The 15,643-nt window shown below is 39.9% G+C and overlaps 1 protein-coding gene across 1 annotated transcript in view; it reads left to right on the top strand.

Annotated features, from left to right (window-relative positions):
- Positions 1-11,188, top strand: part of fbn2b (fibrillin 2b) — a 193,163-nt gene extending 181,975 nt beyond the window's left edge. The window contains exons 61-65 of the mRNA XM_048613904.1: positions 357-485; positions 3,087-3,206; positions 4,160-4,391; positions 6,041-6,212; positions 7,456-11,188. Coding sequence (XP_048469861.1) covers positions 357-485; positions 3,087-3,206; positions 4,160-4,391; positions 6,041-6,212; positions 7,456-7,821 — 1,019 coding nt within the window. The 3' untranslated portion in view covers positions 7,822-11,188. The remainder of the gene's footprint in view (positions 1-356; positions 486-3,086; positions 3,207-4,159; positions 4,392-6,040; positions 6,213-7,455) is intronic.
- Positions 11,189-15,643: the final 4,455 nt, after the last annotated feature.

Raw genomic sequence — 15,643 nt, 5'->3', positions numbered from 1 at the left:
CCCAGTGTGTGCTGGGTGTGTAATCACTGCCCAGTGTGTGCTGGGTGGGTAATCACTGCCCAGTGTGTGCTGGGTGGGTAACCACTGCCCAGTGTGTGCTGGGTGGGTAACCACTGTCCTAAATTAATTTGTGCCCACTTAATTAAAATATTAACCGTGGTCCCTGTTCCTGACCACTATCCATTGAACTCTATGAGAAACACATCTGGGCAGGATCAATCTCAGCTTTGATTCACATCTCCCCTCACCCCATTTCCCTATGACCCCTATGCACAACCATCATGGATACCTGATGTAATTTGTATTTATTCACTGAGTGCCCTTAGTGAAGTAACTTTATCGTCCCTTGACAACAGACAATAATGAATGCATGGGCCAGCCTACAATCTGTGGTTCAAAGGGCACGTGCCAGAATACACCAGGAAGCTTCAGCTGTGACTGCCAGAAGGGTTTCTCATTGGATGGCACTGGTTTTAATTGTGAAGGTAAAAGGAGTGAGAGTATTTATAGTGCACTGAACTGAACGGAAAACATTTTCTTCACAGGGCCTGAAGAACGAGTCTAATAATGAAATAGACACTGTCCTTGATCCACTGTTAATGTTTAAAAGGTGGTACATCACTCCACCTCACCCTTTTAGAAGTTTAGATAAAGGGAATCAGGAGTTCTGGTTCCTACGTTGTATAATATAGATAGTGTAGGGTTGATGCTCCTGAATTAATTAGAAAGGATAACATAGGAACTGCATAGTGAAATGGTTGATGCATTGGTTTTAATTCTCAAATTCCTTAGGTTTGGGGAAGGCTCAGTTAGATTGGAAAATAGTTAATGTAACTCTTTTATTCAAAAACGGAGAGAGGCAGAGACCTGGAGATGACAGGCCAGTTAGCTTTACATCTGATTTAGGGAAGATGTTAGAATCCAATTTGACAATGTTATAGCAGGGCACTTGGAAAAATTCAAGGTAATCAGGCAGAGATAACATGGTTTAGCAAAAGGAAATTCATATTTAATCAGGTTTTGCTGGAAAAGCTCAGCAGGTCTGGCAGCATCTATGGAGAGAAATCGGAGTTAATGTTTCAGGTCCAGTGACCCTTCCTCAGAACTGAGTTTTTACAATTTATATTAATGACTTGGATGTTGGGACTGAGGGTATGGTTCTAAATTTGCTCATGACATAAAGATAGATAGGAATGGAAGTTATAAGGAAGTGATAAAGGGATGTAGATACGTGAGTTGGCAAAGATTTGGCAAATGGAGTATAATAGGGAAAACATGAAATTATCCATTTTGGTAGGAAGAATACAAAAAAAAGCAAAAGGTTAGTGTGCAGGTGCAGCAAGTAATTAGAAAAACTAATAGAACATTATCATCGTTATGAGGGATATTGAATACAAATGTGAGACCACATCTGAGTCAGTGTATAGTATTATTCTCTTTATTTTAGGAAGGATGTAGATGTGTTGAACCAGTTCAGAGAAGGTTTATGGTGTTAATATCCGAATGTGTGGGTTGGACAGGCTAGGTTTGTTTTCTGCTGGACTTTAGAAGACTAAGAGGCGACTTCATTGAAACATTCTAAGATCCCTGAGGGGTCTTGACGTGTGGAAGTGAAAAAGATATATCCTTTAACTAGCAGTCAAAAAAAAATAAGGGATCGATCATTTAAAACAGATGAGACAAGTTTATTTTTTCTCAGAGCGTTGTGAGATTTTGGATCTCTTTCTCAAAAGATGAAGGCAGCAGAGTTTTTGAAAAGTGTTAAGGCAGAGGTAGACTGGTTGTTGATAAGCAAGGAGGTGGATGGTTATCAGGGTAAGCAGGAACGTGAAGCAATCAGATCAGCTATAATCTAATTAAATGGCAGAGCAGGTTCGAGGGGCCGAATGGCATACACCTGTTCGTAATGTGCATATTTGTGTGCATGTTTATTGGTTACATTCCTGAATTGCTGTAAATGGCAGAGTGAAAGTGGAGAGGGGAGCGTGAAGAAATAGTTCCTGGGGTAGCTGCCTTGCAGAATGAGATAACTGTGTTTCAGTCTCCACCAGTTTCCGTTCAGAGTCTTATCCTTTTGAGAGACTAGGAGAATCATCCAACGCTCCTGTGACCCTGAAAACAACAGACTTGTCCTTATACCTGGTTAAGGGTCAGCAACAGCATGAATTGAGCCATAGAATTACAAAGCAAGAAGGAAGCCATTCAGCCCTGTATGCCTGTTCCAGATCTTTAAAAAAGCTATCCAATTTGTAATCTTTCCCCCATAGTCCTGTTGGAGAAGAAAACATGAAGACTTTAGCTCAAGAACTGAAAATTGTACCTACTGCTGATAGGATCAAATCACCATTATTGGTCCAACCCAAACTGGAGTCAGTTTTAAGTCCACTCAGAGATGCCGTTAATATGTTAAAATGTTCAGTGCCAAACTTGTCTTACATTTTTTTTACTCAAACATTTCAACAGTCTTTGCTGTTTTTGTTGTCCCATGGTTTATCTCTTTGCCATTTGTTCCTGTACCTTGATGTATTTTCAGGCTGAGAAGCTTTGGAATCCCCATTTTGCCACTACCCATCAATCCTCATCCTGACTCTGTCACAGATTCCAGCTCTCTCCCTAGGTCTGCCAGACTTTATCACAGGTCAGGACAATGGAGACCTAGTGACAATGGGTTCCAACTCAAATTCTTCCCAATCATTCATTCATGCCGTGATTACAGGCAAAGTTGTTCACGGTTCATTCATTTTGAACCAGATTCAACAGAAAATCAGACATACTTTAGTGAATTATTTATATAATTCTTCTTATGTACTGATGTGCAAATAACTATAGAGTAAGGATGTATAGAAGCCAATTGCTCCTATTGTGGAATGTAATTTGGATTAAAGACCATACCTGAGTCATTTTATATTGAATGGATTTCTGATTCAGGCTCAAGTCTTTTAAGTTTCTAATGATCTTGAGACTGCATGTTTGGTCCCTGTAAGTAACTGTACATCCAGAAGCAGCTCTGTTTCACTTCTCTTGATGCCAGGTCTCATCTAATATCTGACTAACTCAGGTTGCTTTCCTTACTCTCTAACCCGCAGATATTGATGAGTGTGATGGGAACCATCGGTGTCAGCACGGCTGCCAGAATATGCTGGGTGGATACAGATGCAGCTGCCCTCAAGGCTACATGCAACACTATCAGTGGAACCAGTGTGTGGGTGAGTATTAGAGCTCTTGGGACTCAGGAGATCTGGGAAACTTGTGTTATTGAAAATGAGGGAGTCAATGCAGCTCCCATTTAACTTGTCAATGGTACAGATTGGCACCACAATAGTAGTTAGCAGCATAGGAATGTCAGCTGGAACACATTGCTAACTTTAGATTGATGCCTAAGGAGTGACTCTCTAATCTTGGTGAAATGGAATGAGGTAATGCCTGAACATGAGCAGGTTACGGCCCCTTCAGTCGCAGGAATCATGTGCAGTGGGACAGGACAGAGGGGAAAGGGGGCAAAACAAAGACAAAAGATAAAACTTGAAATAAAGTTTGAAAATTAATTCACCAGAGTTGCAATTTCAAAAAAAAGTTAGGATGATCCCTATGCAGGACAACTTCGATTCAGAAATCACCAGTCACCCATTGTCAAAGTGAAGTTCAGGATTGAACTGCTTAAACAATTACACAGAAGGAAACTGTCTCAAATGTAACTAGAGACAAGTGGAAAATGCTGCACCCAGTCAGGTAGTGGGTTGGTTAGGAAGTTCCCTTGGTCAATGTTAGGTTTGTGCTGAGACAGCTGGCTTCGGTCAAGGCACCGTGGCAATTGGCCTCAGTGTTCCTGGGCTAGGGAGGAGTGAGTTAAAATTCCAACTTCACTTTCCACTGTATCTCAGTACACGTGACGATAATAAATCAAATCAAAATGATGTGAAAACACCTGCTTGACAATCAAAATAGATGAGATTTTGTGAATGCGAGCAGGGATCATCATACGACCTTTCCCATGTCCCTAGTACAGGATGGCTAGGTGTCTAAGCCAATGCACCAAGAATGAAGGGTTACAGATGTGACCATGGGACCGTATCCCAGGGAGTGTCAGTACTTTCAGGGCAGCAAGTGAGAATATTATTGAAGATGTTGCTTTGCTAATCTCTCTTTGACTGTTTTGCAGATGAGAATGAATGCAGCAATCCCACAGCCTGTGGAGCCGCCTCCTGTTATAACACTCTCGGCAGCTACAAATGCCTCTGTCCATCTGGGTTTGATTTTGACCAGTACTCTGGGGGATGTCAGGATGTGAATGAATGCTCAGTCTCTGGAAACCCCTGCACATATGGCTGCTCCAATACAGATGGTGGTTACCTCTGCGGCTGCCCTGGGGGCTACTTCAGGGTGGGCCAAGGGTAAGTGACAGGTCAACGATGGACTCGAAGGGATGGAGAACTGATGTGCTGTGGTACTGTTGAATAATAAGGTCCAAAATTTGAATAGTTGAAGAAATTTCTAGTCTCAAGTTAAATGCAAAGGGATAAAAGATTAGGACAGTCAACGAGGATTCCCAAAACAGAAAATAAATTGAGCTTTAATCAAATTTATTGGACCATTTTCCTTTAATGCTGCTATCACTGTCCTATCCATGGCTATATATAAATAATACTTCACCCTTTACAACAAGTGAATTCCTTTTGGGGCATGTCTTATGAGTCAGGCAAATTTAAACATGTCCTGTGAATCTCATTCTTTTGCAAATAACTCTATCTCCATGTCTTTGTGCAGGACCACCATCTTCTTCTCCGCCTTGCCCTCACAAAATTCAAATAGTCCTTGTTGGAATACAAGGTCATAAATGGAAGAGGAAGTTGTATAAGTTCTGGCCATATCCTCATTGAGGGTGCCAGTATGTACACAGAACACATATTGGATAACATTAAGAAGAAATTATTAGGCACAAGTGAGGCGAAGCAGCAAACATAGTGCCTATGTTTGAAAAGGACAGAAAACCTGCACTAAACAATTACATATTAGCCATCTAGACCATGACATTGATAATTTCTTCTCTTAACCTTTTCACATTTCTCCCAACTCCTTAAAACCAAGCCCATGAAATCTATGCTAATGTCTCCTTCTTTGAATTATTGTCAATAACTTTTTGACTAATTGCATTCTTGTGAAGCATTATTGGACGGTTTACAAAGTTAAAGATGCTCTACAAATGCAAGGTTTATTGATGACCTAAAATCAGTAATGGGAATATAATGGAAAACAGTGCAGAGTTGGTTGGAGGAACTTTAGCTAGGAATAAGAGGATGCTGTTTGACAGGCCTCTGGCTTCTTTGAGGGTATTACATGCAGAGTGGAATTCCCTTTAACATCATTTATTTTCACCTTCAATAAGAGGAACAACTTCTTAAATAAATTGCCTTTAATGTAAAGCATCAGATCTCTGACTGTTTGCAGTTTCTGACCTAGCTCTCCCTCTTCCTACTCAAAGTTAATTTTATCCATCTCCCTCAATCTACTCCTTGTTCAGCCCTCATACAATCTGACATTCTCAGTAAGTCCTGTTTCTCATCCTTTCAAAACCATCTCCTTTCATCCCTCCCTCAAATTCTGATGCGTGATCTCCAAAACTGTTTTCCTGTCAAAGATCCTCAAATCTGTAATTGCCTCCTTCCCCATGTCTTTCCGTCCTGAAATTCCTTATTCAAAATCTCAAATGATATCCTGTCCAAGTATGATCGGAGAGAAGAAGAAACCAGAATATTACAGACAGAAGTAAATGGTATGCTTTTACTTTATGGATGTTATAATGGAAAATGAGTACATGGGAGAGATGGGCTTCAATGGGAGTGTAAGGGCTCCAAAGTGATGCAAAAGTGATTGTGTCCCACCAATCTATACCTGAGAGTACAACTGAATAAGGAGAGGTTTACATGTCAAGTACAGAATGATATATCCAAAATACTTCAAAATATATTTATTGTAATTGGTATGATTAGAATTTGTGCTAAGTGTTTTCTTGTGTCTGTATTGCTGTTGATTCCCTGTTCAGACACTGTATATCAGGAATGGGGTTCGGAAATGGTCAATATCTACCTTTGGAGGAGGAAGAGGGTGATGCAGAGAATGTGCTGTCCCCTGAGACATGCTATGAATGCAAGATTAATGGCTACCCCAAGAGAGGCAGGAATCGGAGAAGCACAAATGGCACTGTGTCACATGAGGTAATTTCAGGAATTGCTCAAAATCATAAAAGGCATGTGTTTATACACAATGTGTCTCAGTAACATCTCACTGTACTTCACATGTAATGACTAATTGTGAATTGTAGTTATTTGTTCTGTGGGTAAATGCAGCAGTATTTTTTGTGTCTGGCAAGATCCCCAAAACAGTGGATGGGATGAATGGATTATTAATCAGCTTTTTGAGAGCAATGCTTCAAGAAGCATATTGCCCTAGAAATTGAGATTTCCTTGCTGTTCTTCAGATAATGCTATGTAATCTTTTATGTCTGCCCCCTACTGTCTCATCTCAGGTGACTCTGATGCGGAAATGACTTCTAACCGTTTGATTCCCAAATCAACCAGGAAATCAGCAATAAAAAGTAGCAATTAAGATTAAGGAGGTTTTACTTCCTTTGGAAAGGAAATCTCAAAGTTTAAATTAAAATTTTCCAGATTTCAAAGGAAATTGATTACTTTGAAGCACTGAAATATCAGGAAACACAACCTAAAAATGATGAAAAGGGGAAATTAGGGAAATCGGGGATCTTATAGAAACAAATAAAATTATGAAGGGAAGAGATAAGATAGAAGCAGGGAGGTTGTTTCCACTGATAGGTGAAACTAGAACAAGAGGGCATAGCCTCAAAATAAGGGGGAGCAGACTTGGGACTGAGTTGAGGAAGAACTTCTTCATCCAAAGGGTTCTGAATCAGTGAAGCAGTTGGGGCTACCTCGTCGAGTGCTTTTAAGGCAAAGATAGATTTTTGAACAGTAAGGGAATTAAAGGTTCTGGTGAGCGGGTGGGTAACTGGAGCTGAGTCCACGACAAGATCAGCCATGATCTTATTGAATGGCGGAGCAGGCTCAGTGGGCCAGATGGTTCTACTCCTGCACCTATTTCTTATGTCCTTACTCAAAGGGTATTTGTTTCCTGGAATATAAAGCTGGATAAAGATATTGAATTAAGCAATCAATTGGAAGAATTAACAACCAGATGTCTTTTTGAAGAGAAAAATAACGATAGATATAACAGGGAATTGGTAGATAGGGTTGAGCAATATGGTTGGGAGGTAGATTTGTGATAGTGAGAACTATGGCAAGAAGGTGAGTTTAATCCATCAAAATGCAACAGGTCTTGAACTTGACGGGTTTTCATTAATTAATAATTTATTGTAAGTGTCAAAAGCAAGTCCTGAAAATAAGCTTTACTAAGCTAATTTTATTCTCACAACAGGATCTCAAGATTAGTTTGGCTAGTTTGGACATTGATGCACCAATCCCATTGAATGTGAATATCTCAGACATGGGAATCCATGAGCATATCATGGAATTCCTTCCAGCCATTGAGCCTCTGGAAAACCATGTACGTTACATCATCTCCAGTGGGAACGAAGCCAACTTCTTCCGAATTCATCAGAAAAATGGACTCAGTTACCTCCATCTAAGCCGCAGAAAGGCCATGCGAGGGAAGTACGTGCTAGAGATTTCCAGTATGCCTCTGTATGGGAAGAAGGATCTTCTGAAGCTGGAAGATGAGAATGACGTTGACTACCTCGTGGGTGATCTCGGCGAGGCCCTCCACATGAAACTTCAAATTCATCTTCTTTAATGTTCTTGTCCTGTCACCCTTGGTGGGGAAAAGGCCTCTGCCATTTTAAATAGCACCTCAGCACCAACCTCTCAACACTAAACTTGATGATGGGATAATGGGCTGTGTCAGCTCAACAAAATCTTTGCATAATAGTCCTTTTCATTCAGGCTATGTATTGGGGATTGAACGGCATCTTCTGGAGTGTGTCACTGACGTCACACTTACAGCAGATGATTGGATACCAATTGTAAAGGACTAATTAATATTTAAAGGTTGAAAATTCCATGTGCTCCACCAGATTTATTTTATAACACAGTGAGTCAAATTGAAGTGTATATCAGGAAGGAGTCCACCCGATTAGAGCAAAATAAATTGGGAGGGAGAGGATCAGCAAGGACAAGGGCATTAGTGGATTTGAAGGAATTAATGCTATTGAATCAGCAATGAAGGGAAATTTGCTTTGCATTTAGGGGGATAAATTTGGGACCATTTTAATAAATAATGCCATTAGAGGTTGAATTGAAAAATCGAATTATGGAACTGAAGGAATCTTGATGTATTTTTTGACCAGTTAACTAGCTGTCTTTCAGGGACTGACTTGTTCCAGCCTGAGGGATACCCTTTGCTAATTGTTCTGATCTGAGTGCTGTTCAATTGCAGAGAAATTTATTTTGTACAATTTGCATTGTCCTGAATCATTCACCTGACTTTGGAATAATTTGTTTAACCAGGAATATCTGTCGAAAGTGAATAAGTTGAAAAAATGTTGATCTAGGGAGGGAGAGCATGGACTGCCATTTTGTAATGAAGATGTTTTGATTAAACTAACCAATTATTTAGAGTATAACCTGGCCTGTCAAGTCAGGATGAGAACAAAGGAAGGGAGATATTTTCAACTCATTCCCTACAGTTCTGATTAGAACAGCAGGTAGGTGTCACAAGGCAATGAAAGAAAATATTTTCTTTAAAGCATGTTCTTCCCCTTTTAATAAGGCAAGTAGCAACAGTCAACCCATTCTGCAGGTAGTCGGTGGTGCTTATTAAGTTTCAGTGAGATGGGATCAATAATTAAAGATCATTGTCAAGGGTTAAAAGCAGCTTTTAACAGGAACCTTTCCAAGTATCCATGGAAACACTTGTTGAGTAGTCACAGCAATATATCCCACCATCCTCTTCTCCGTTAACTCTATCCACATTTTAGGAGAAACTGTCTTCCTAACACCATCAGCAATAAAAGCAATCTTCAGAAATTGCTGCACTAACCTGATTTAAAGAATCTTATCCATGTGCTGGTTTGCTACCCCAAATGCATTTTCCATGTGGATCTTGGACAGCTGGGGCTCTCTCTGTATTCTCCATTGGAATTAATAAATATGCACACACATTGTGCAAGTTTGGCTTGGGTGTATTTGCTATTCCAGTCAAATTTGCTGTTTTCCATGAACTCTAAAATGAGAACATAATCCTAAATTTTAAGCTTTACATACCAGTCTAATGTGCAGCCATCTCACTTCGGACCTCGATAAGAAAGCCCACCAACTCTGTGGAAGGTGTGAGTGCAAACAAATTGTGAAAGATTTCTTTTTAACTTTAGTTACACAAGTATGCATTGCTCCCCATCAACAGTGACAGGATTGGCTCCTTATGGTAATTCCTAACAGTTGACAGCACTGATCCCCAAAAGGATTGTCCCTTCCCTAACTGACAGTGAGAAGCGCATGGAATATTATCTTTGAAATTTGATGTATCCTGACACTCCTCCACACAGCAGGTGGAAGATAAATTTGGTTCTCAAAGCTTCAATTCTCAGAAAGCACTGCGTGAGATATGAACACTAGATTATGTACTGTAGATGATAGAATCACCCAGATGGTTGGAACAGCTATATGCCACTAAGCTGCAAAGTAGCTCATGAAGAAAAAACATAACTCTTCATCAACCCCACATCTTCAGTGTTGACACTGCACTAAACATTCAGGTTCTTCTGAAGGGAAAACCACAGGACGATCCTTTCTTTCTCTTTCTCTCCATATTTGATAATATCTCTAACTATGACAGATTGAGACAAAGTAGGAATCTGGAGCCAGATCTTACTGGGTGAGATTCTAAGGGTGTCAACTTCCCAGTATCTAATCACTTCACAACACACATTCAGAGTTAGAAAGTAATTTGCCTCAATTACCTTTTTCTGTCTTTGCCCCACATAAGAGCACATGAACCAAAAATATTCAGTACCAGCTTGCTAATGTTTATTTGAAAGAGCCAGTGCAAGTGCCAGTTGATTGTACTCATGCAGTTTGTTTATATTTTACTGTTTCTGAGGTATGTTTAATAAATACATCTCCTAGTTGACATTATTTTTGATGACCTGAATCAATGCATTGTCCTGTCAGGGAGTAAAAATGGCACATCATTCAGATAGTTAACAAATGCAGCTGTTCCACATTAAACTGTGTGTGCTTTCACAGAATTTCACAGAAGACAACCAATTGACCCATCCCGCAAGTGTTGACTTTTCTTTAGTGGTTATAACAAGATGTACGACGCTAATTAGTTTCTTTTCAATTTGCATTCAAAAATATGGAGGATTCCACTGGTTGCTGTGTGTGGCAGAATTGGAACAAAATGTTTAAATGTAATGGAGTTTAATATTACAATGACTGTATCATGACATACTGCAACCAGAAGATTTGGTCATCCTCCAAGCTATTGTCACTCATTATGCTTTCTTTGATTATTCAATTAACAATAAATTTGTCTTATCTTCTTTAAACAATTCCACATGGACATTGCATAGTGCAGGCAAGTTACTGTTTCATAAAGGTGCTAATGTTAGAAGATTTTCCTGTTCAACCTCAGACTACCTGAAATGCTTTTGTTCAGTAGTGCAATTGATCAATACAATGGTGCTAAGTATCAAAATTCAGGGTTCCTGCACTGTCCATCCCATTTTATATTTATGTATAACCGACAATTTGTACTGTTCATTTTTTTTGTGAGCTCATATCTTGTAGCCTTTTTTTTGTAAACTGCCACTTCATGTAAAATAGAGGACGTGTTTATACTGTAATCATTTAGTGACAAACTTGAAAAACAATTTTTTTATTGTAAACTTGTAATACTGTATACAGATTTTTCTACTGCAAAGAAAAGAGGGTTATGAATATAATAATTCTGCCTGAACACTGGACCCTCAACATCTGTTGAATTGACCATCCTGACTTTTTGAGATGGACTTTGTACTAACGATGTGAAGCCTGGACTGCCAAACAATGAAGTACTGTTATACTATAAGCCCAAGTCAGCCTTTCCTCTGTGTTCTGGTGTTGTTATTGATGCATGGGACTGGGAGGGTGGAATTCAGCACATAATATATACCTGGGGAATTGGATTTGTACCGAGAAACATTCTCGGCAATAAAATGGATTATTTTGGGTTACATTCTAAGCCTCCACTGTGATTTTGCCTGGAGCTGACTCAGGTGATTTTTTTTTGCACAAAAGAGTAAGATGATAGTGTCACCCAAAGGGCCCAGGGCTGATTCATGGTAACAGGCTCCTGTGTGGGATAGGTTTTTCTTCATTTTGCTATTCTAATCAATTTTATCTGAGTTGCACATCAGCAGTCCTTTACACAGGTTCCAACTGCTGCAGCAAAGCTCCCTAGCAAAGCTTTAGTAACTTTTAATGAGGGGTTTTGGGAAAAGGATATAAATTTTATTCAATATTAACAAGGAAATATTTGCTTTTCTTTCTGTCAATTTTCTTCTCTCCTTCCTGGGAGTTGTTGACTTTTAACCCACAAGCATCAGGTATCCTCTAGTGGTTCACCCAAATGGCCGTTATTGGCATCTGAACTTTAACAGTGATCAGAGCAGCACATTTAGTTAAAAAAAGAAGTCCTGGCCAGCCTGATTATGGGCCTCACCTAGTGAATGGGTCACTGGGTGCTGGTCAAGACAGTAAGTATGAAAGTTAACAGTTAATTGTCCTACAGTTGATCTGAGGCACTTATAGCTCTAATGACGCTGTGCACCATGCTTCATTGATTTTTATTTTCACACCACAATATTTATATGGCTGGTCCATTTTAATTTTCAGTCACTGGTAACTACCAGGCTGCTGATAGTGGGCACAGTAAGCCCTTTGAAGGTCATGGGGAGATGGTTAGATTGTCCTTTCCTTTGTACCTACAAGACTTCATAAAATGGTGTTACCAAGTGGTGATTGTTTATGATTGTATTACATGTATACCTAGGCCTGTAATCTGTTTTGGCAGAAAAGGTGGTTCACAGATACACAACACCTCAGATGCAGTGGAACATAGATCGATTCCATTGCTCCTGAGTTCCCAATATTATACAAGAGACACTGGGAAACAGTATTATGAGGGAAGGTGAAGGCTGGAGGGAGGATATGACTGCAACTCCAAGGAAATTTCAAGAACATGTTATGCTCAACTCCTTCATGGTTGTGCTTGTGCAAAAACAGGCCAAAAGGAGCAGTAAACAAGGTGGCATGTTAGATCTGTGCCCCTTTCTCATTCTCTCTTCAATGCTGGGACAGCAGAGCTCTGCCTATTGGTTTGTGGTCTAGGGATCCAAGTGTGAAAAATCAGTCCATTTATTATCAAACAATGGTTTGAAAGCACATTGCAATATCTGTGACTTTCTGAAGCTAACATGCAAACTATGAAAGCAATAACAATTTTAAACCTGCACTAGGGTGGAAACTATGTGTGTAGTAAATCATCTAAAAAGGTTCCAAACTCAGCATTAAATATAATCAAAGATTTATTGCAACTTTTTATATCCAAAGAGCAAAGTCTCTCTGATTAAGTGAATAAAGAGTCATTTGTTAACTAATTCCATGTACTGCTTACGGGAAAGTAAATCTCAACAATTAGCTGCAAAGATCATTATTTAAACCTGAACAATCTGTAAGTGTGAATAGTGAACAGAACCCGAGACTAGAAAAGAACACTTCAGACGCAATTTCTACGCAAGCACAGATTTAGTTAATTGCTCATGTTTCACGGGTTATGGGAACCTTCACAAGTTAGATTCACCTTAACACTTCTTACAGTGCAAATATATTCTGTCAGGATCAGAACATCCAAAAATATTTATCTGATTAAAATAAAAGCACATTGATACATTGGGGAGTGACAAGATTCCACTTGACTCGTTTCACTTCTAATTGAAGGTTGGACAGGAATTTTGTGGAATGATGTCATAATTCTTTTTCCTCATATAAATTGAGGATACACAAATAGGAGCTCCAGATTAAAATGTCCCCAATGCCTTCCAGTCCCATGCCCATGTTTACGGAAGACCTTGGGCAGATACATGAGTTCCCTTTCAAGAGGCACATGGACATAGAACAGTACAGGCCCTTCAGCCCACGATGTTGTGCCGAACTTTTACCTTAAACCTAAGGTCTATCTAACGTCCACCGCTACCTTATACTATCATCAACATAACTGTAGACGGGAGCATTTAGCCCTATCAATCATACTCTGCCTGGCCTTTCGATGGCCATCATGTCTAGGCCCAGATTGACCCAAGGTCCTCTCATTTACCCGTTTCCCTCCAATATGAGTGGCCAAAGATCAGGAGCAAGGGCCTGAAGCACAACCAGAAATTGAGGAGAACTTGTGATTAATAAAAGTTAGCTTCATTTCTAGCAGCACTGTGGATAGACCTACAGTATGTGAACTGCAACAGTTCAAGAAGGTACTTCTCCACAATCTTTTCAAGAACAATTAGGGATGGGTAATAAATAGTCAGCAATGCCCACATCCATGACCAAATTTTTAAAAATCTTTCCAGTAGTAGAAGAGGATCCTTTCGCATCCCACATCTGTATGAAACATCAGGGGAGGCAATAGCCAGTGCTATTATCGCTAGACTGTTAATCCAAAGACCCAGGTAATTTTCAGGGCACTTGGGTTCTAATCTGCCATGGCAGCTGGTGAAATTTGAATTCAGAAATATCTGGAGTTAAAAGACTCATGATGACTGTGAATCCATTGTCGATTGTTAGGAAAAACCTATCTGGTTTACTAACATCCTTCAGGGAAGGAAACTGCCATCCTTACCTGCTCTGGCTTACATATGACCCCAGACCCACAGTAATGTGATTGACTCATAACTGCCCCCAGGCAATTAGAGATAGGTAATAAATGCTGGCCTAGCCAGCGACGCCCTCATCCCGTGAATGAATGAGGCAAAAAAAAACTCATTGACATGTGTTTGAAGCAGACCTTAGAGTCTGTGAATCCACTTAAATAGCATTATTACATTAATCGGCACAACGTTCTCGACACCATATTCCTGATGTGACACCCTGATTAAAGCTCTCTGATTGGGAACCCCCCTCCACCCCTCCCCGGGCATGTCCAGGGTCAGGCGTTTGGGTGATACTGAATGTTAGGGCTTGGAATAGGTGCTGCAGCAGTGTGTACCAGGAAAGCCCTCCACCAGGAGGGGAAAGGCATGGAGGGCAGCACTTAAGAGACACAACTCAAGTTGTGACATGTCAGATCCTGAGGGAGGCCTTTCATCGAAGAGAAACTCGAAAAATTCAGATTGGATTGCTCCACACGTTTGGAGTGTCCTTAGGATACAGTGAAGGCAATGAATCAGTGAATTTGTCTGGATATAGGATTACCTCAGAATTGGATGTTTTCTCTCATTAATGAAAAAGAATAATTATCTAATTTGGAGATCTTTTAAACACCACATCCTCTGTCATTTAAGAAGCGAGGTGTTATTTTCTTAAAGTCCTGATTTGTTACATTAGCATTCATAATCAACAATAAAAAACCTAAAGTAAAAACTCCAAACAGGTCATTCTGAATATTCCACGATATATTGGAGCATGTTAGCTGGATAAGTGACCAGGTGCATGAGGCTGCATTTCTAGCCTAAGAATTTGGGATGAGATAGTACAGAACTGATCCAATATGTGCTGTGCATGGTCATCCTGATTATTTCAGCTCAACTTCAACTTCATGTCAGATTTCAGAAAGTGCAGGGTGTTCCTCAGTCTTCTCTCACTGCCAGAGGATGTTGTATTGTGCTGCGATACAAGTCCACAGACTAAGCTACTCTTTGTGATATGAATTTAGACCAAGCAAGCTATACCATCGGCATAACAGAGAAACCCAATCCTATCTTAGTCCAAAATCCACATGTGTACACATCAGCAGAGAACACTATGGAGATCCAGAGCTGAAATTCCCTCTTAATCCAGTGGTACTGAGATTCACTGCCACACTTTTTTTCCTGACAGACCAAAGTAATAAGCATGACATTGAATCTCAGTGCCATGTCCTTTCCTCACATAATTATACCATTCAAACATTTGTACTCTTCAAAAGTTCTAATCAATGAATTAGATATAGTTCCATAGAGACTGGAGGGGGAAGGAGCATTCTGATTTATGGGTTTATAACACACATTCTTTATTGAGATCTGTCAGGACACGTTAGTTGAAATCAAAAAAAGAGAGAACTGCCCATCCTGACAAACCTTAGTAAGGAGTACATGTTATAAACCCATAAATCAGAATGCACCTCCTCCTCATAGACTGTAAACAACTATTTTTCATTTGTTAATTCTAACTTCTGAAGAGTACAAATGCTTAAATGGCGTAACAGTATAAAAATGTTGGGAGAGGACGTGTGTTCTGGACTGATAAGTTGCTCCTTTGTTATAGGTTGTCTGTCCCTGGGTAATAAGTGCTCAGAAATAGGAGCTCCTGTCCTCATTCACGACTGTAACATGGGCCTCCCTGCTTCAAGGTTAATGGCCAGAGTCTCATTTGAGACTTCAAAG

This window comes from Rhincodon typus, chromosome 29 (assembly GCF_021869965.1).
Source record: "Rhincodon typus isolate 14 chromosome 29, sRhiTyp1.1, whole genome shotgun sequence".
Taxonomy (NCBI): Eukaryota; Metazoa; Chordata; class Chondrichthyes; order Orectolobiformes; family Rhincodontidae; genus Rhincodon; species Rhincodon typus.
The sequence above is the reverse complement of the archived record's forward strand: the minus strand, read 5'-3'. Positions and strand labels throughout refer to the sequence as shown.